The sequence below is a fragment of the Phycodurus eques genome, chromosome 7 (genome assembly GCF_024500275.1).
Source record: "Phycodurus eques isolate BA_2022a chromosome 7, UOR_Pequ_1.1, whole genome shotgun sequence".
Lineage (NCBI taxonomy): Eukaryota > Metazoa > Chordata > Actinopteri > Syngnathiformes > Syngnathidae > Phycodurus > Phycodurus eques.
This window is the reverse complement of record NC_084531.1, coordinates 31470010-31491011: the sequence shown is the minus strand read 5'-3', so window position 1 is coordinate 31491011 and position 21002 is coordinate 31470010. Positions and strand designations below refer to the sequence as shown.

Sequence of the window (21002 nt, the reverse complement as noted above, 5' to 3'; positions counted from 1 at the left end):
CGTCCTCTCAGCGAAGAATGCATGCAGTTCATGACATGGAGAGAAGTCAAGTCAAGTGAGCGCGAGGACTTGAATGGGGCAGGAGATTTGACCCGCTCCCTTCCACTGGTCATTATGCGGAACGTGGGGTTGTTCGGTAACAATACGGCCCAACTAGCGGCTTTTAGAAAACTGTTCGTTGTTTGTGTCCGTTCAACCTTCGTTTTCTGCAGCCAACGCGAGCGACGACGCTACGATCACAAGACGACTATTTGGGCGTCCATTGCTGCTCAGTGGAGACTTCAATCATGTTCCTCTCTCTCTTCGCCGAACAACTCCATACGTGTAGACTGCGACGCGAGGGAATCAAACTGTACGGCAAAACGTGAAGGGAGCGTGTGACTTTCCTGCGGGGAATCCGAAAACAACGTCATACGCCTCGAGACCCCCTGCAGGCCTCTGGTGGAACAGCAGGCGGCTAACACAAGGACTGTGACCGAACGTCACGACTAGTTTTATGGTTTTAATGAGGTACGTTTCTATTCAAACGGAATATTTTATTTAAGCGGCTTGGTGAGCGAGTGCTTAGCACATCGGCCTCACAGTTCAGAGGCTGTGAGTTCAAATCCGGGCTCCGACCTTCCTGTGTGGAGTTTGCATGTTCTCTGCGGGTCCTCCGCTTTCCGCCCGCATTCCAACAACACGCACGTGACGCTAGGTTCCTTGAAGACGATAAATCGTCCGCAAATGCGAATGCTTGTTTTTGTATTTGTGCCCTGCGATTGGCTGGCAACCAGTTCAGGGCGTACCCCGCCTCTCGCCCCAAATCAGTGGGATAGACTTCAACTCGCCCTTGGCCCTAAGGAGGATGGATGGATATTTTATTGATGTATATATTTTAGGCTATTATTTTGCATTCTATTCTTATGATAATATGATATTTATGTCTAAATCTTAAAATCCATTTGTACTCTTCTGCTTTTAACTCGACATGCGACTGACCTTGTTTTGGTGATTTAACCTGTTTGTATTGTTTTGGTTATTGTTTTATTGTTTTTAATTCTTACATGTTGAATTGTTTTTGTTTTATCCACGAAGAGCACTTTGTTTCAGCTGAGGTTGTTTTTTTTTTTTTTAAGTCCTCCATAAATAACGTTGAGCTGTGAAGATTAGTTTTTTTTTTTAATGTAAATAATAATACTTTATTCTCATAACATTAGAACTGTTAATATGAAGATGTTATTGTAACAGGAATTTTTTCTTCAAAGCGGACAGCTTTTTAATTCGTATGCATTTAAGGGTACACATGGTAGTTCTGTGAAATTGGCGTTAGGATTATGAAGGAATCCTTGGAAACATTTCTGTCCCTGGACCCCAGTTTGAGAACCGCTGTTTCACTGAATTCACATAAACAACCTTATACACAATAACCCCAATAATAACAGTTCATGTGATGACACACACCAACGTGACCACGAGAGGACACAAGCAGGCCCCACGACGGCATTCAGTGTGTGCGTGCGTGTGATGAGATGTGACAGGTCTGATCTCTGTTAGTTTTTGCTCTCTCCAGCTTTCTCTGAAATTATTGATGTGTGAAATCAGTGAGACAGACGCTTTGCCGTAACGCTTTCGGTCTGTCTGCGGCCCCCAGCTGTACAAACACAAACACACACGCACACACACGACCATAAGCAGTTGATTATTGTAACGTCATACTATAAGGTGATGTGAAACCACAGGGAAGTGTGTGTGTGTACATGTGTGTCAAAGAACACGCACACACACATTAGAGACTGCTTCTATTACCTCAACCTTGACCGATACGCAAACATGAGATTCTCCAACATGGCGCCTCATCAGAGGACACAATGGCACTGTCTAACTCCTGGCCTAAGTTCTGGACGTCACTGGTTAAACTGAGGACGCGACTGGCTAAGTTCTGTAAATCACTGGCTAAGGTGAGGACATCGCTGTCTAAACTGTAATCTAAGTTCTGCACGTCACCGTCTTAACTTCTGGACTGCACTTCATGTACTTCCAAGTTGAGGAAGTTACTGTCTAAGTTCTGTACGTCACTAACTTCTAGATGGCACCGGCTAAACTGAGGATGCCACTGGCTAAGTTCTGGACATCACTGGCTAACTTCTGGACGTCACTGTCCAACTTGAAGAAGACATTGTCGAAGTTCTGGGCGTCACCGGCTAACCTCTGGACTTCACTATGTAAGTTCTGGTCTATGTTCTGGACATCACCAGCTAACATTCTTGGCTAACTTCTGGAGGTTATTGTTTTCAGTTTGAGCCATCCCTGGCTTAGTTTTATACATCAATGTCTTAAATTCTGGTCTAATTTCTGGACCTCACTGGCTAAGTTCCTGACATGATTGTCTCTACTCTGCTCTAAGTTCTGGATGTGGTCTTGAAGTCTCACTCTTATTAGTTCTGTTCTGAGTAATAAAAATTCACAAGGTTTGAAAATGATTGATTTTGATTCTAAGTTAGTGATTAGTTGTGTCGTCAAGTTGTGATGGAGGTTTGACGAGCCGTGATTGGTTGTTCTGTGTTGTAGGCGGAGTCTCACCCTCGCCCCCTTCGCTGGAAAGCATTGACAGGAGGAACAGTCTCGCCCACCGCACAGGACCGCGTCGTCGCCCTGGAGACAGTCACGTCATCGTCAGCAATATGACATCATGTATGCCATCATCCTCCGTATGACATCATCACTGATATGACATTGTCAATAATGACATTTGTATGGCATGGATGCCAACATGAGATAATGTATGACGTCACGTGTGACGAATCATCGCAGCTGTGGCGAGTACAGCGTCACGTCGTCGCGACATCACCGGGAATATGACATATCGATCAATAAAACGGGTACGATGACGACATTGCACATCGTGAGTACAAGGTCACGTCAATAACACGTTTGACATCATTGTGAAAATGACGGGACGTGAAAAAGACGTGGATGACGTGGTGATTCGCGAATAGGACGTATGACATCACGTGACTATGACACGATGGCGAATACGTCACGTGCGAATGACGGCGTACCGCGTGTATGTGCGCACGACACGTACCACGCGAGTTTGAGTGAACGCAAAAAGCCGACGCGAGGAGGACGGTCGGGTGAGTCGGGTTCAACGCGAGTCGAGTGCGGGCCGCTCGGCCGGGCGACTCCCGGCAGACAGATTGTCAGATTGCTAGATTCCCATCATGCGTCCGTGTTTGTGTTGCAGGCTGCATTCCTGCCGCGTTGTGTCAACTGAGTTAGCAGTCAAGCGTTTCTATCAGCAGCAGGAATGTGAACATCTCTGCCACCGCTCGCTGTCACTTCCACAACGCAGACGCACGTCCTCCACGTGCCGACATACTTCCCACGTACGTCTTACGAATGTCCCGCTACGTGCCCTCCATATGTCCAACGTGTCTCACAGGTGTCCTATACGGGCCCTACATAGGCAGCATGTCCTACACATTGCCCACCCGTCCCGCTACACGTATCCTACATACTGTACGTCACACACGTCCTGCGATATGCGTCCTGTGTGTGCCATATTCTTTCTTTCTTCATCGGGGTTAGGACAATACATTAACAGCAATCGCTACTTCCGAGTCTGTTGTTGTTACTCTCCAGTGTGTCCGAGATATATTCTACATACGGTATATACCATTTCCAGCACATGTGACCACAGTCACACATGGCCTACAGTGCGCATGTTCTACATACAGTTTGTCCTACCTATGTAACATCATCCATCCATCCATCCATCCATCCATCCATTTTCTTCCTTTTTTCCAGGGTCGGGTCATTGGGGCAGCTGCAGGGAAGCCCGGACTTCCCTCTCTTCCGGGGGCACCCGAGCCGTTCTCAGGCCAGTCTCTCCGGCGTGTCCCGGGTCGTCCCCGGGGCCTCGTCCCGGTGGGACGCGCCCGGAACACCTCACCGGGGAGGCGTCCGGGGAACATCCTAAACCGATGGCCGAGCCACCTCATCTGGCTCCTTTTTACGCGGAGGACCAGCGGCTCTACTCTGAGCCCCTCCCGGATGACCGTGCTTCTCACCCTATTTCTGAGGCGGAGACCGGACACCCTGTGGAGGAAATTCATTTTGGCCGCTTGTAGCCGCGATCTTGTACTTTGGGTCACGACCCACAGCTCGTTACCATAGGCGAGGCTAGGAACGGAGATCGACCGCTAAATTGAGAGCTCAGCTCCTTCTTCACCACGACAGACCGATACAAAGTCCGCATGACTGCAGACGCTGCACTTATCTGCCTGTCGGTCTCCCGTTCCATTCTTACCTCACTGGTGATCAAGACCCCGAGATACTTGAACTCCTCCACTTGGGGCAGGATCTCATCCCCGACCCGGAGAGGGCACTCAACCCTTTTCCGATTGAGGACTACGCCCTCAGATCTGGAGGCGCTGATTCTCATCCCGACCTCTTCACACTCGACTGCGAACCGCTCCAGTGAGAGTTGAAGATCGCAGCTCGATGGAGCCAACAGAACCACATCATCTGAAAAAACAGCAGTGTCGCAATACCGACGTCACCAAACCGGACCCGCTCGACACCTCGGCTGCGCCTAGAACTTCTGTCCATAAATGTTATGAAGAGAATCAGTGACAAAGGGCAGGCAGCCTTGGAATACTCCAGCCGTCACTGGAAACAAATCCAACGAACTGCTATTAATGCGGACTAAACTCTGACACCGGTCATACAGGAATCAAAGAGCCTTTATCAGGGGGTGCCTTACCACATACTCGCGGAGCACCCTTCACAGGACTCTCCGAGTGACAAGGTTCGTCAAGTCCACACAGCACATGTGACTGTTCGGACGAACTCCCATGTAGAATTTCCTCGAAGCCACCTGGAAATCATTCTCCAATTCAATTCAACTCCAATTCCATTTTCCTCACCAAACCCATCCCAGTTTTTGGCTCTGCGACCACCAAAGCTGCAATTTGCTTTGCCTGTTGGTACCTACCAGCTGCCTCCGGAGTCCCACAGGCCAAAAAGGCCCAATAGCTTGACGGAATCCCACCACCGGGGATTGCCGCGACAACAGGCACTGACCACCTTACGGCCACAGCTCCGGTTGGCCGCCTCAACAATGGAGGCGCGGAACATGACACGGGGACTCTGCCAGACGTTCCCAGCAGACCTTCACAGTACATTTGGGTCTGCCAGGACGGACCTTCATATTTCCCCACCATCAGGAAGTGATTGGTTGTCAGCTCCACCCCTCTCTTCACCCGAGTGTCCAAGACATGAGGCCGCAAGTCTGATGACACGACTACAAAGTCGATCATTGAACTGCGGCCTAGGTTGTCCTGGTGCCAAGTGCACATTTGGCCACCCTTATGTCTGAACATGGTGTTCGTTATGGACAATCCGTGATGAGTACAAAGTCCAATAAGAGAACACCACTTGAGTTCAGATTGGGGGGGGTTGCGTCCCTCCCAAACACGCCTTTCAGGTCTCACTGTCATTGCCCAAATGAGCATTGAAGTCCCCCAGCAGAACGCTGGAGTCCCCAGTGCTCTCCAGGACCACTTTGGGGGACTCCAAAAAGGGTGGGTACTCTGAGCTGCTGTTAGGCGCATAGGCACAAACAACAGTCAAGCCCCATTCTCCCACGAATGGAGGCTACCCTCTTGTCCAGCAAGGTAAACCTCAACGTACGAGCACCGAGCCAGAGTAAGTGCAATTAGTATGCCCACACCTGGTCGGCGTTGCTCACCGTTTGCAACTCCAGAATGGAAGCGACTTCAACTCCTCCCGAGAGGACTAGTACCAGAGCCTAAGCTGTGTTTCGAAGCAAGCCCGACTCTATCTAGCCGGAATTTCTTGACCTCGCACACATGCTCAGGCCCTTTTCCCTGCCAGGGAGATGTCCCTTGAGCCAGCCTTGCCAAAGTCAGTGTACATCATAAGGCTTTCTGAGCAGTGCTTTGTGTGATCCCTCACCTAGGACCTGCATGACCCAGCCAGGCGCATAAAGCCCCAGGCAACTTAGTTTCTAGCATCACTGGGACACACAAACCCCTCCACCACGATAAGGTGACGACTCAGGGCAGGGCATATGTGGCACAAATGTTGTTTTGTCCCTATGTCCGTGGTCTGTTATTAGACAGGAAAGAGATCTTTGTAACTGGTCAAAGACAGAGACGCAGATCACGTCCTACTTACCCCAAGAACAGCGGTGCTGGTCAGGAGCATCAGGAAGCACCTGAGGACACGGGTGGACACAGAGGGACAAGGGTGGACACAGGTGGGTTAAGATGGACACGCAGTCAATGTATTCACAGGTGGACAAAGGTGGTCGCAGGTGCTCAAAGGAGATACAGTTGGACACAGGTAGTCAGGGTAGATACAGCGGTTAAGGTGAACACAGGTGGACATAGCGGTCAAGGTCGATACAGGTGGACAAAGGTCGACATAGGTGGACACGGGCGGAAGTTGTGCATCCGTGGATGTAATTGTTGCGTCGTTGTGCACCTCAGCCTCATGTTGCTTCCGCAGGTCAAGCAGAATCTTGTCTACCACTCATGAGAAGCCCCGCCCACTCCTCCTCCAGCCAGTGAAGAGCCTGTGATGCTGCACACAACGTCAACACATCTGTTTCTTCAGCGTGAGTGAGGGCACACCGCAAGGTGCCATCACGGTACCAATCAGTTTTGGTTTCTTTGTTTTGTTACGTCACATGACACACGTAAACATGACACAAAAACAAAATGATGTCACATCAAGAATGCTGTTCCAAAGTACGATTGAGCAAAATAGAAAAGCAATTGCTTATAATGAGAATAATCCTGAATGAAAAAGACATTTTACTCAGTGCCGTCAACATGGGTCCCTGGCCCATTTTGGGTCGCAAGCCATAGTTTGAAAATCCTCCATGAGTGTGTTCTTATATGCGTGTTGAACTCTTCATTGACCAATGAATCCTCCAATGAGTCAATCGATCAACTCCCAATTCCTTGAGAGCAAATCAACTTGAATCCCAAAACAAGCGGGTGACGTCATCGGCCAACGACTAGAATGATTGACAGCTGTCAGCTTCCGGCCTTACCTTGGCGTGCTGCTGCAGCTGTGGCGGCGCTTGTCACTTGTTTGTCTTCATGTCGCCCAAAGAGACTCCAGCGACTCCGCACGAGCTTCGGGGTCACACGGGAGCGCGCTTCCAAGGCGCGCGCGAGCCTTTCAAAATAAGAGTCTGCCGATGACTGCTGTTGTGCACTTTGAAAGGACCGCGTCAGTCGGAAGTAACCACACGGCTTTACCAAAGCCGAGTCAAGTGTATTATTCCACCCCACCCCCCCAAAAAAAACATCCGAATAATCACTTGAAATATTTGCTCATTGGGGTGAGCGTCAAACATGTGATTGACGCGCACCGAGTTGCGCTTTTAATTTGGAAGCGCGAAGCCAGAAGTGCGAGTGTGGATGATGGAACTTGACGCCGGGTTAGGGGGAGGGTGGGGGGGGGGGTCAGACGCCCACCCTCAGCAGCGGCAGCTTGTCGTTGTGCGCGCCGTCACAAGCCGGACTGAGCCGGGCCGAGGAGAGGATCCGAAGCGCCGTTTTCATGCTTGTGGCGTGGGTCTCGGGGGGGCGCGTCCTCCCGCCGCCGCGGCTGCTCTTCCTCCTCCTCCTCCTCCTCCTCCTCCGCGGAGCTCCGGGAGACGCCGAGACGGTGAGCGGAACGTCAAGTGACTTTGGGGCGCAAATCTCATTTAGCTGCCGAGATGATGCTGCGGTCCTGTTCACGTGCGCGTGCTGGAAAGATTCACAACACTTCAACTTGCAGAACCCAGGTGCAGGTGTCAAAGTACAGGCCCGGGGTTCAGATCCGACCCGCCGCATCATTTTGTGTGCTCCACTCAAATCAATACCATGAATACAAATCGTCTTGACTTGAAATCATGTTTGGACATTGCAAGCAGTTTTTGGGTTGTTTTGTTTACCAAATCCCGTTTTGAAATCAATTGAACTATAGTTGATATTATTTTCCTGGACTTGTGATTTTAAATGTACTTCTCCACGAATTTGTTGTCTGGAAGTGATACGACGAGGCGATTTTGTACACGGAGGTGGTTTCAAAGTCACGACGGCCCGCTGAGGGAAACCCGAACCGCAATGCGGCTCGTGCCGAAAAATATTCTGTTCGGTTCCATAGAACCGAACAGAATATTTATCCGTCGCCGCGAGTAGGGATGCACGAATTCCGATATCGGTATCAGTGCTGAACTCGTACTCACACTTTAAGAAATGCTGCTCAACTACGACTCCCATATCGCATGCATCTTCAACAGAAGGCTGCAACCAACCGCTATTTGAATCATCAACGAATCTGTCGATTACATTGTTCGATTAATCGATGAGTCGCATAAAAAGCATTTCCTAATTTCCCTGCCTCTACTGAAAAACGGGCCATGATGCGCAAACATGAAGGAGTTATGATTGACTTCCTGGTTTGGTTTGCAACATCTGTGAGATAATTGGCAAAAATTGTCTCCCGAAGTAAAAGCTTTTTTTTTTTTTTTTAAACACAAAGATAATCACTCTGCTTTTATGCACAACGACAGAAATCGTAGAATATTTCCTGTGGAGAGGCTGAAAAATCCGAGGATTTGGAGAATTTGAAGGTAAACCGGATCACTAAACCATGAATGGATTATCAAAATAGTTGTCGAATAATTTGATAATCGATTAGTCGGCGACGCATCGATTAGTTGTTGCACCTCTGCTTCAAAGAAAAGACAAGTCAGTATCCCTCGACTTTTATTGTGGAACTTGTGTTCTTCTCAATGAGCAATCTCGGCTGTCTTCATTTTGCGGTTAGCACGCGGCGGTCGCGCGCCGTCCGTCCGTCCGTCTTTCGCCGGCAGACTCGTGCTCGTGTTCCTCTTCTTCTCGTAGTCATGTACGCCGGCACACGTTTAATCCTTTTTTGAAAAATTCTAATTGTTGTAAACATTTACTTCGTGATTTCAATGTTGTTTTCATTTTACTGTAATTTCAATTTCATTGATTTGTGACTCAGACGGAAGGAGTGACGTGGACATCCATCCATCCATCCATCCATCCATTTTCTAGCGCTTATCCGAGGTCGGGTCGCGGGGGCAGTAGCTTTAGCAGGGACGCCCAGACTTCCCTCTCCCCAGCCACTTCATCCAGCTCTTCCGGGGGGATCCCGAGGCGTTTCCGGTCCAGCCGAGAGACGTAGTCTCTCCGGCGTGTCCTGGGTCGTCCCCGGTGGGACGTGCCCGGAACACCTCACCGGGGAGGCGTCCGGGAGGCATCTGAATCAGATGCCCCAGCCACCTCATCTGGCTCCTCTCGATGTGAAGGAGCAGCGGCTCTACTCTGAGATCCTCCCGGATGACCGAGCTTCTCACCCTATCTCTAAGGGAGAGCCCGGAGAGCTCCGGTCGTACAGGGACCGAACAGCCCGTATCAGGGGGTTCGGTACCCCGTACCCCCGAAGCACCCTCCACAGGACTCCCCGAGGGACACGGTCGAACGCCTTCTCCAAGTCCACAAAACACATGCAGACTGGTTGGGCGAACTCCCACGCACCCTCGAGGACCCTGCCGAGGGTGTAGAGCTGTTCCGCTGTTCCACGGCCAGGACGAAAACCACACTGCACCTCCTGAATCTGAGATTTGACTTCCCGACGGACCCTCCTCTCCAGCACCCCAGAATAGACCTTACCAGGGAGGCTGAGGAGTGTGATCCCCCTCTAGTTGGAACACACCCTCTGGTCCTCCTTCTTAAAAAGGGGAACCACCACCCCAGTCTGCCAAGCCAGAGGCACTGCCCCCGATGTCCACGCGATGTTTCAGAGGTGTGTTAACCGGGACAGCCCCACCACATCCAGAGCCTTTAGGAACTCCGGGCGAATCTCATCCACCCTCGGGGCCTTGCCACCGAGAAGCTTTTTAACCACCTTGGTGACCTCAAACCCAGAGATAGGAGAGCCCGCCTCAGAGAACCCAGACTCTGCTTCCTCACGGGAAGCCGCGTCGGTGGAATTGAGGAGGTCTTCGAAGTATTCTCCCCACCGAATCACCAGAGAGGTGACATTCCACGTCCCTGGTGCCAGCTTCTGTAGCCGGGGATCGGATCGCCAAGGTCCCTGCCTTCGGCCACCGCCCAGCTCGCACTGCACCCGACCCCAATGGCCCCTCCCTCAGGTGGTGAGCCCACAGGAAGGGGGACCCACGTTACGCTTTCGGGCTGTGCCCGGCCGGGCGCTCACCTTCGAGCCCCACCGCCGGGCCTGGCTCCAGTGGGGGACCCCGGTGACCTCCGTCCGGGCAAGGGAAAACCAAGTCCATCGTTTGTCGTCATCATAAGGGGTCTTTGACGTGGACATTGATAAGAAAAATGAATAAACTTTGCATTTTGGTCATATTACAGTTAGGGTTTGAACGTTCAACTTGTCTTCTTTGAAAGGGTTTTTGAATTTCTTTTGTTCAGATAAAACAAATGTTTTCTTTTTTTTCCCCAGTTAAGAGGTAAGAGATTCCTCTTACCTGGAAAAATGTGTTTTGTTTGAACAAAACAAATCGTTTACAAAAGCGCAGTCACCGTTGACCGCTAAAGGCGGCGCTTGACGCGGCCGAACCCGACCGGACTGTCGCGCGGCGTGCGGTTCCGCAACAGTTTTCACGAGTTACCGGTCGGCGATTTTGTCACCGTTCAAATTTTGAATCGCAGCCAATGAAAATGTGCATAAGCGTTCACCCACGCTAAAAATACATTTCTGAGTTTCAAGCGAGCGCGGCACCGAAAAAGGACTCAGTTATCCTGAGAAACTTTCGAGCCGTGAACGCGCTTCCGAGCGGCGTGTATTCGGCCGAGGTCGCCTCACGCGGACAACCCGACATGAGATAAGCACCCCGGGGATTCGTCACGATCGGGTGGCAACTTCCTTCTCGTTGGTTGCGCCGCTCAGCGCATGCTCAGGTCCGCACGTCATTGCAGTTTTTAGCCTCACGTCACTAACCCCCCAGTCCGACCGAAGCCACGCCCCTCACGATGATCAAACGTGGCCGTTCATTATGACGTGCAATTAGGAAAGTGGGTACTTGAGATAAATAGTCCCAGAGAACGTCCAGCGTCAACAAAAGAGCAGCGCTAGCAAAACTGAGCTAACATTAGAGCCGTAAACAAGCCGACGTTAGCTAGCCACGGCTGCTACGTTGCTAGCGTGACTTATTTGTAATAGAGTGGTACGACTATGTAAGAGTAAATCTATCAGTCTTAGGGTTGATTCCGGTTCTTCATTTCCATTCAGATTCCAAACGATTCTCAATTCCAATTCTTTTCGAGGGCCGAGTCAAAAAAGTTTGCATGGCTTAAATAAAGGCTGTCCAAATATTGAACATCCATTTTCTGAGCAGCCCGCAGCATAAACTAAAATGAACATTTGACTCGGGGTTCTTTATAACCAGTATCAATATCAAGCCGATCAATTAAAAGGCAATGCGTGTGGAACTAACCCAATTGACTTCATCTTCATTAATTAATGTTTCAGCTAAAAGTTAAATATAGCATTGTTAAAATCGGGATTTGGGACCGTTTTATCACGTCAAATGGGTTATATGTGCAGGTTTGAACTTGACTTCCTGTTTTAAGCGCGTAGCCTTTTATTTTGAACGCTTCGGAACTCAGCATTTTGGCACGAAAAGTAACTTCCTATGATACCGGTGAATTTTAGAAACGAAAGTCATGGAACCAAACGCTCTAAAACGTTGATTTCTTTCCCTAGCCACCGATGCGGCACAAGCTTAGTGTTTGTGGTACTGTGAGACAACGTTTATGTGAATTTTGTCCCAATTCATCGTGACACACAGTTGCTACGGTGAAGTTCCAGTTCAATGTGAAGCTTTTTTTGCTTACGTTGGTTTGAAGACTAAAATAAACGCTCAAGACCGTCAGTGCAAAAGTGCAAGCGACCGTTTCCCTGTCTCAATGTTGGCATCGACGTACTTGATTGTTTCACGCTCACCCAACTGACCGAGAGTTGACTTGACTGAAGCGGCACATCGCGAAAGCCTCCTTTGCACGATATCATCTTATTCCAAGCGTTGCACCGAGGCGACCGGTCATTCATTTGAGCTAAGTTAAGATACACTTTTGTTTGCCTCCGCCGTTGGGCACAAGCGCGTCTTCGTGCGTGTTCTTCTTCTTCGTTGGTTTTTGTCACTCGCTTCTTCGGATCGAAACCGGGAACCGAAATTTTTAAATGTGAACGTTTCGGGGAGAATGGGAACGTTAGTCCTGGTTCCGATCGGTTCTCGATTCTCGATGCCCGATCCTCATCGGTCTAAAGTTCGATTTTTTCTTTTTTTAATGTGCAATCAATTAAAAATCACAAAGAAGTGATAAACGGAGTTGTCAAGCGGTAATGTTGCTAATTCAGTCTCGCCCGGTTGTTAGCGATCGAGCCATGGGCCTTTTTTACTTTCCAGTAGAGGATATTCCAAAATAGTCAGCAAAGCTCCTGAAGCCCAAGCTAACAGGTCAGCGCCAGGCGGCGGGCGGGGTGTGCCTCAGTCCGCACGGCAAATGACTGACAGCTCCTCGGTCACGCCTTCTGTCTCCGATAGGTTGTTCTTCCTCAAAATCAAATCAGAAGTGCAAAGTGCCTGTTGAAATTTGACAACATATTAATTGATTGCAAATGATTTTGAAAGCCACCCAATCTACGGTTTGCGGACCCCTGGGGGCCCGGGGAAGGACTCTTCGAGTCCGGCTCGACAGCCGTGGGTCAACTCCACTAAGTTGAGCCGGTTGGAGAAGCAAAATGTTCCGTGTGGACCCTGAACAAAAGTTTGAGTCTGTGTTGATGTTGGACTGTTGTGTTAGTGCCTTTGTGTGCGCACACGCACACGCCCAGGTGGCGGGGGTGAGAAGACATGAAAGACAAACGTGCGCTAACGTGTGTCGGCGTGACAACGTGACGACACCATGGCGGCGGACGCCGGTTCAGACCGGACCGCGACAGACCAGACTGGGACCCAGATAAGACCGGGACTAAGATAAGATGTGTGTGCGTGTGTGTGTGTGTGAAAGGAAGACCGCTGTCACACGCACGCACACAAAGATGTTGTTTGGGTTTCAGTTGACTTGGAAATGTCTCACAAAGATAAAAAAAAAAAGAAACATCTGCCAGACGATACGAGACTGAAACTCAACACTTGTCGACTTGTTTTTGACTTGTGGACTTGTTGACGTCTATTTGTTGTGGATTTGTCTTGGACTTTTCCATCCATCCATCCATCCATTTTCTGAGCCGCTTCTCCTCACGCGGGTCGCGGGAGTGCCGGAGCCCATCCCGGCTATCATCGGGCAGGAGGCGGGGTACACCCCGAACTCGTTGCCAACCAATCGCAGGGCACATACAAACAAACAACCATTCGCACTCACATTTTAGAGTCCCCAATTAATGCATGTTTTTGAGAAGTGGGAGGAAACCGGAGTGCCCGGAGAAAAGCCACGCAGGCACGGGGAGAACGTGCAAACTCCACACAGGCGGGGCCCGGGTTTGAACCCCGCACCTCAGAACTGTGAGGCTGACGCTCTAACCGGTCGGCCACCGTCGACTTTTCTTCGACTTGTATTATGCCCAGATCAGACTACAGGATTTTAGCCCCGGTATTTGCCTGATTAGCTATCGCGAGCGATTTCCCAGATCAGGCCCGACATATTTTGTCAGGAACGACAAAACTTCTTGTCGTGTGACATAATCCATGACCAACAATTTGGCCCTATGACGCCAAAGCGAAGTCTAGCATGTTTGAATCTTTAAAAAAATAAAAAATCTTCCTTGTGGTGTGACAAATGAATAACAACTCTCTGACAGCGCATCTCGACGTCGACCAATAGGATCCCGTACCTGCCGTTAACCAATGTTAACCGCAACTTTAGAGCGTGATTCGACAGAACGTCGGCATGTTTACGTACAACCGTTAGTGTTAGCACTAGCTTGCTAGGCTATAGAACGTTTTGTTGCCTGCTTGCCAGCCGTATTAAAAGTCCGTTAACATACCTCAAGCAATCCTTGAACGAACATCCTCTCCCGACCGGTGACCACCACCGCACGTTTTTCCTCATTTTGTTCTCCCCCCCCCCACAATACATAGGCGCATCCATTGTTGTTGTTGTCGCCTTGGTTACGGGCGTATACGGTCGCGTTGACCCGTGACACGTTTTCTGGTTCCGCTTCTCCGACAGTGTTTGATTTGACAAGATAAAGCCCAGTGATCGCAAAAGACGCGATGCGTCGGTATCGTAATAAATGTCGTGTAGTGTTGCCACTGTACGAGATACGGGAAGATTTGATGGCAGGCATTATTTGTGCAGGTGTGCGAATGCAGCAGGAAGTGGCCGTGTCATTGCGATGGGGTCAAAGGCCAGAAGGTGAGTGGGAGGAGACTTCTTTCATTGAAATCTCACCTGACAGTCAGTCAGGTTGCTTTACAATTAAAAGCCAGCGTGGGAAGTTATACATTAAAAAGTATTAAACTTTTTTTATTTTTTTAATTTAATGTCGCTATTTATTTTTTTATGAAAAAAAGAAGTTAGATATTTTTTTTTAATTCAAAATTTTGTGTAATGATTATTTGATTCTTAATGATCTCTACTTGGGTGGAGCTGTAACGCTCCGCTGCGGCCTCTCTGGCGCCCCCCAGTGGCGACCTTCTGTCCTGCAAATCCCAACCCCACACACACACACTTCAGCTGTAATCGCGTGACATCACGAGGTATGTGTGTATGAGGTATGACCTGACGTGTCATCACATGACCTTGCTCAGGGGGAAGCCGGTTACCCGGGATACGACGGCCTTCCTGGACTCATTGGTTACCCCGGCAACGAGGGCAGCCAAGGACCTGAGGGACAGAAGGTCAGCGTGCGTGCGTGCGTGTGTGTGTGTTTGTTCTCAATTCATCATGAAAATAGTGATGATGGATGCTGTTGTCATGGCGCCCACAGGGTCAACACGGCTTCGCAGGAAACGTCGGCCTGAAAGGCTCTCGGGTAGGAAGATGATGATGATGTTGACCATGATGATGATGATGACAATGGTGATGATGATGATGATTCTCTGCAAAAGTTGAATTTCCCCAACAGGTCTCTTTTGTTGGAGACATTTCACCTCAAATCCAAAAAGCATCTTCAGTTCAAAAGCCCGCAACCCATACTCAGGCGCACGGCGCAACACAGGACAGCCGTTTCTCGGGGTCCGTCATCAGCAGGTCATTTGCATCTCGAGAGGAAGGGACGTTCCTTTGAGGACCGCTGCATTGACAGAAGCCGTCCATGTCCAACGGAAACGGCAGAAGAGGACCTTCACGCCGTCACGTTTCGTCCGTTTGGTCTCCCCAGCAACCACCAACGAGCGTTTCCTTCCCAGGGAAGAGCGGCCACTAAGGAGCCGTTTTGCCATCAGGCGGGTCAACCGCCTGCAAACCGTTCATTGACCACACACAAGTGGCAGCTGCAGCGCCGATCCGTGCGTGCCCCGCCCCCAGGAGACTTCAAGAGGACATCGCCAAAGCTGAGATTTGGAAATGAACAAAAGTGAAACGTCTTCAACAAACAAACAGAGTCCACTTTTGCCGATGACGCCGACATGCCGGATGGTTGATGAGGCCAAAGCTGTACAAAACCAAGTGGTTTAGGGACTCCGTCTTGTTTCTGTGCCCTGCATTGCCTTGCATAAGCCTCAGACAGTTTTTAGCACTTTTAAGTGGATTTTGGGCAATTTTGGCAATATTTGTCAAAGTGGTCGGTTGCGCGGCTGTCGGCTGTTCAGCTCGTCACGGACAAGCTGCGGATGCAGGCTTGTCCCGAAAACCCCAAAAGACGGCGCTTGCGGGAGGTAAAGCGAATATCGGTGTTTCTCAGACATTTGAAACCATGTCCACACGGACGACTTTGCTCTCCAAGTACCTCCATAAAGGCCAGCATTCAAATACTGTACACTAGCCTCGTAGGCCTGAGGGTTCATCAAAAACGAGACAGAGGTTTTGAAAAGTATTTTCATTTTAAGCCACTGTAACATAATGCGAAGTTTCTCTCCATCCACATTCTTCCGCTTATCCGGAGTCGGGTCGCGGGGGCAGCGGCTTAAGCAGGGAAGCCCAGACTTGCCTCTCCCAAGCCACTTCGTCCAGCTCTTCCGGGGGGAGCCCGAGGCGTTCCCAGGGCAGCTGGGAGAATATATTCTCTCCAGTGCGTCCCGAGGTCTTCCCCGGGGCCTCCCGCCGGTGCGACCTGCCCGGAACATCTCACCGGGGAGGCATCCTAACGAGACGCCCGAGCCACCTCATCTGGCTCCTCTCGATGCGGAGGAGCATCTTCTCGAATCCGAGCCCCTCCCGGATGACCGAGCTTCTCACCTGATCTCGAAGGGAGAGCCTGGACATCCTGTGGAGGAAAGTCATTTCGGTGGCTTTTATCCGCGATCCTGTTCTTTCGGTCACGACCCACATCTCGTGACCATAATCATTCTGGCCGTAGGTGAGGGTACAAATGGAGATCGACAGCTAAATCGAGAATCCTTCCTCACCGCAACAGACCGATACAGAGTCCGATCACTGCAGACGCTGCACCGATCCGCCTGTGGATCTCGCGCTCCATCCTTCCCTCACTCGTGAGCAAGACCCGAGATACTTGAACTCCTCCGCTTGGGGCAGGATCTCCTCCTCGACCCTGACAGGGCACTCCACCCTTTTCCAACTGAGGACCACGGCCTCAGATCCCAACCGCTTCACAAGCGATCACTGCTTGATGGAGCCAACAAAACCACATCGTCTGCAAAAAGCAGAGACGCAATGCTGGAGGTCACCAAACCGGACGCCCTCGATGCCTCAGCTGCCGCGAGAAACTCTGTCCATATAGTTATGAACAGAATCGGCGACAAAGGGCGGCCTAGGCGGAGTCCAGCCGTCACCGGAAACAAATTCGATTTACTGCCGGCAACATGGACCAAACTCTGAACAGCCCGCATTAAGGGGTCCCGTACCCCAGGAGTCCCCGGGGTACAAGGTCGAACGCCGAATGACACGACCGCAGAGTCGATCGTCGAACCGCGGCCCAGGGTGTCTTGGTGCCAAGTTCACACGTGGACACCCTTATGTCTGAACACGGTGTTCGTTATGGACAATCCGTAATGAGCACAGAGGTCCAATAACAGAACACCGCTCGGTTTCTGATCGGGGCATCGCACGCCCTTCCAGGTCTCACTGTCGTTGCCCACGTGGGAACAAGAGAGACTCCAGCGGGAACGCTCTCCGGGACCCGCTCCAAGAAGGGTGGCTACTCTGTCAGGACCCGTCTCCCCCACCCGAAGGCGGCGGGAGGATACGCTCTCGCCACGCTCGAGGAAGAGGACGTTGTTTCCAGTGGTGCGCGACACATTTTCCTCCTCTGCGAGCCGCCAGAGGGCAGCAAACTGCTCTTGTGTTCGCACGACACGACACGCGCTCACGATTGTACAGACACGCACACACACGACACAGACATACTCTCGCAGGTGCAGCCACGCACACGCAAACATACACACTCACTCAGATGTGTACACACAATCATGCACACACACACACACACACTTACAATCTCTCCTACTTCTTGTGGTTGTGTGTGCGTGCGCGCGGTTGCGCAAATGTGTGTGTGTGTTTTCAGGGTCTTCCAGGACCTTCTGGTTTTCCAGGACCTCCGGGTCTCCCAGTAAGTTCAGCGACTCACGGACATTTGGAGATCGACAACAAGACGGATCGATGTTTTTGTCCCGTTGTGTTTTCAGGGACTTCCGGGTCGGGAAGGCACGGCGGGCCGAGCCGGACTCCCGGGATGCAACGGGACCAAGGTAGCCGCATCGGTGACCGATCGCCGCTAACCGGCGCTTGTGGTCGGGGTGGCGAAATTATGGCAATTTTCAAAGTTGGCAACATTCATTTTGGAATCGTCAACGAGCTGAAGGTGGCCCCTTAATAGGGAATTGAAATCAAGGTGCGGAAAATCTATTTGAGCCCAATCGGGACTGAAACCATCAGCCGGTATGCCGACTTTGGCGTCCCTCCAGCGGGGAGCGGCCGCTAGCGGGCAAGAATACGTCGTATGCGGCGACGGTGGGCCGAGAACTCGACGGCCGCCTTGTCGGGCCAAATGGCTTTCGGCTGCAGAGCGGACGCGACGTGACGTCCGAGCGCAAGTAGCGCTACGCGGGTGTGCGCATATGCGACCGACTTCCGCCTTCGGCTCGGGTGGATAGCGAAGGAGACCCGGACAAAACCCCGAAGGAACGCAAAATGTCATCAAGGATTGCAAAATCCCACGTTTAGGCTTCTTCCATGTGGATGTAAATCATATCATAGTTGTGGAAGTCAAGAAATCATGCAATGCTGTCCAGCAATCCCTCGTTTTACGCAGGTTTTAGTGTTCGGACCACCCCCGCGACAGGTGAAATCTGTGAAGTGCCGACCACATTTTTGGGGGGATTATTTCAACATATTTGAAAGCTGTTTGAAGCGCAATCTTGCCCATACTCCTATTAACCTCTAGCAGACTTTTGAGGCTCTTAAACACCTTTCAAATTCTCAAACATACTGTCGAGTTATGCACAGGAATACTGTACACGATGTACATTTTATTCCTTGTAATGTCTTTGGATGAATTTGTCTTTTTTTTTCTTCTTTTGAGTAGTTTGAAAGGTTTCGGCCGGCTAGCGCGTGAACGGAAGGTATTTGTTGTCAGAATGAGGGAGTTGAAGAATAGCGCATCGGCGCTGGTCTCATCCCGACCGAGTCTGGCCAGTCCGAATCCGAGACGAGGTCGAGACCTTTGGGAGTCGAGTCCAGGATCAAAATGTGGTCTCGAGTGTCGCCACCCTTGGCGAACATTTGTCACGTTCTCGCGGATTCCTACCTAAAAACAGCGGCCGCCCCCAAACGCGAGTAGATGCGATGTTTCCAACGTATTTCGTTTTTGTAGATTCAGGTCACCGACAGCTGAAAAGGAAGATTTGCACATGGAGAATAGAACAAAGTTTGGACAGCTTGGCTTTATTTTCCCCCCGAATAGGCAATTGAAATATATCGGAGGGCCGTCGGTACGAAAACAAGCAACTTGACTTTGCTGATGTTTACGCTTGAAAATGACCCTCAATTCCCTGCCAGTCAATTTCTCCACTCAGGGATCAATTGTCTTTTTCTTCCTAGAACGCCTTTTGCAATAAGACTCCGTCTCCGGTGCAGACGTGTAAAATATTGACAGTAAAATCAACAATATTTACAATAAATGATAAAGAATAATGCAAGAAGATAAAGAATAGAATCGTGGTTGTGTAGTAGTATTGCACAGTATCTGGATTATTGCACAAATTTGGATGAAGACCACAAGGGGTCCGAGGTCAGACTGGAGTCAAGGGCACTTTAGAGTGGTACAAAAAGTCTCTCTGTCGCTGCGCTGCTACTTCTGCGGCTCTTCTTCTTCTACGGCGTCTCCTCCTCGTTCTCCCCGAATTCTCCCGTTTCCATGGAAATTCACCCCAAATTTTGCAAGCCTGCTTTGCGATGTCATCGCTTGTTGTTCCAGGGTCAAGACGGCTTTCCCGCCTTCCGCGGAATCCCAGGACCGCTTGGCCCGCGAGTGAGTTTCTTCACCTAGAAGCGTCCGGCGCTAACGTGGCTAATTAGCCGGGCTAACGGCCGCGGTGTGTTTTCAGGGTCGCGCCGGACCGCGAGGAGAAAAGGTTCGAGCTTCCGCTCGCGCTCGAGACTTCCCGACGTTCCCGCGTTCCCCTTGGAATTCTTCATTTTCTTCCAGGGAGACTCGCAAGTCTTTCCGGATTCTCCGGGCATCAAAGGCGCACGAGGACCACGAGGACCAGAGGGAGACGAGGTGATACAGAAAAAGCATTTTCGGTTTCCGGGCTCTTATTTGCGACAAATTCATGAGGCCAAAATATCTCTCTCTCTATTTTTTAGGAGTAGCATAAGTAGTTTTAAATTGGAGCAAGACAATGGGCCAAGTTTGTATTCCTTTTGACAAATCCACTCGTCTTCAAACAGTTTGATATTCCTTTCATTGATGTGGATATTTATTTGCGAAGGTCCGGCAGCTGGCGTTGATGATGCGCTACGTTGCGAACTAACCAGTAACCAGAAGCCAGTTGTCATTTCGCCGAGGACAGCACGACGTAGCGACGTAGCGACGATTGATTTATGAATTCTATTTACAGAATTATCGCGGGGTTGCGTTCGGACCACCCCCGCGATAGGCGAAATCCCCGAAGTAGCGTACATGCGCAGAGATAATACGTCACCAGAACGCACGTGAACGCCACCTAAAAATAGCAGAACCAAATCCCCAATATTTTGGATTTTATATCAATAAGGCCCGCGATGACTTCATGATTCTCGTGGGCGGGCGGCTAAAATGTACCGTTATGGACATTTGTAACATTCGACACGACATATCGTGTGAATGCGCTTTGGATTCGTTTCAGTGGGGGAAGAGGATTTGCGTTGCGAGCGCGGTCACGGACGAATTCCACTCGCGTGCCGAGGCACCGCCGTTCGGGGATGTTGGCGAACTTCGTACGTCAAAATGTCTCCGTCGCGATCTCTGGTGCTGACTTCCTGTTTGTGGCGCAGGGCCGGAGCGGAGAGCCGGGCCCGCCGGGCTCGCCGGGACCCGCCGGACCTGCCGGTCTTCCTGTGCGCCTTTTCACATTTTTCACAACTTCACGGGTAACGGGGCTCGTGTCCAATCAGCCGACGGCAAACCTTTTGTTGTTTTCCCGCGCAGGGACGTCCCGGGTCGCCGGGGTTACCGGGAGAGAAGGTCAGCCCGCCGCGCCCGCTGTTGATATGATTTGAACGATACGGGTTTCATTGCCATGGTGCGTGTGTGTGTGCGCTTTGTCGTGCGTCAGGGTCAAGAGGGTCCCAATCCGGTCAGTCGGGGTCCACCAGGCCCGAAGGTGGGTC

The 21002-nt window shown here is 50.7% G+C and overlaps 2 protein-coding genes across 2 annotated transcripts in view; one reads left to right on the top strand and one right to left on the bottom strand.

Annotated features, from left to right (window-relative positions):
- The window catches only part of col4a4 (collagen, type IV, alpha 4), a 29496-nt gene extending 22083 nt beyond the window's left edge, over window positions 1-7413 (bottom strand). Inside the window, 4 exon segments of the mRNA XM_061682727.1 lie at window positions 2563-2634; window positions 6184-6223; window positions 6493-6591; window positions 7067-7413. Of these exon segments, the coding sequence (XP_061538711.1) occupies window positions 2563-2634; window positions 6184-6223; window positions 6493-6503 (123 nt within the window). The 5' untranslated portion in view covers window positions 6504-6591; window positions 7067-7413.
- Window positions 7414-7487: 74 nt separating this feature from the next.
- Window positions 7488-21002, top strand: part of LOC133405383 (collagen alpha-5(IV) chain-like) — a 42739-nt gene continuing 29224 nt past the window's right edge. Inside the window, 12 exon segments of the mRNA XM_061682264.1 lie at window positions 7488-7689; window positions 14370-14426; window positions 14822-14911; window positions 15001-15045; window positions 17695-17739; window positions 17816-17878; window positions 19606-19659; window positions 19736-19762; window positions 19837-19911; window positions 20667-20729; window positions 20821-20856; window positions 20948-20995. Coding sequence (XP_061538248.1) covers window positions 7582-7689; window positions 14370-14426; window positions 14822-14911; window positions 15001-15045; window positions 17695-17739; window positions 17816-17878; window positions 19606-19659; window positions 19736-19762; window positions 19837-19911; window positions 20667-20729; window positions 20821-20856; window positions 20948-20995 — 711 coding nt within the window. The 5' untranslated portion in view covers window positions 7488-7581.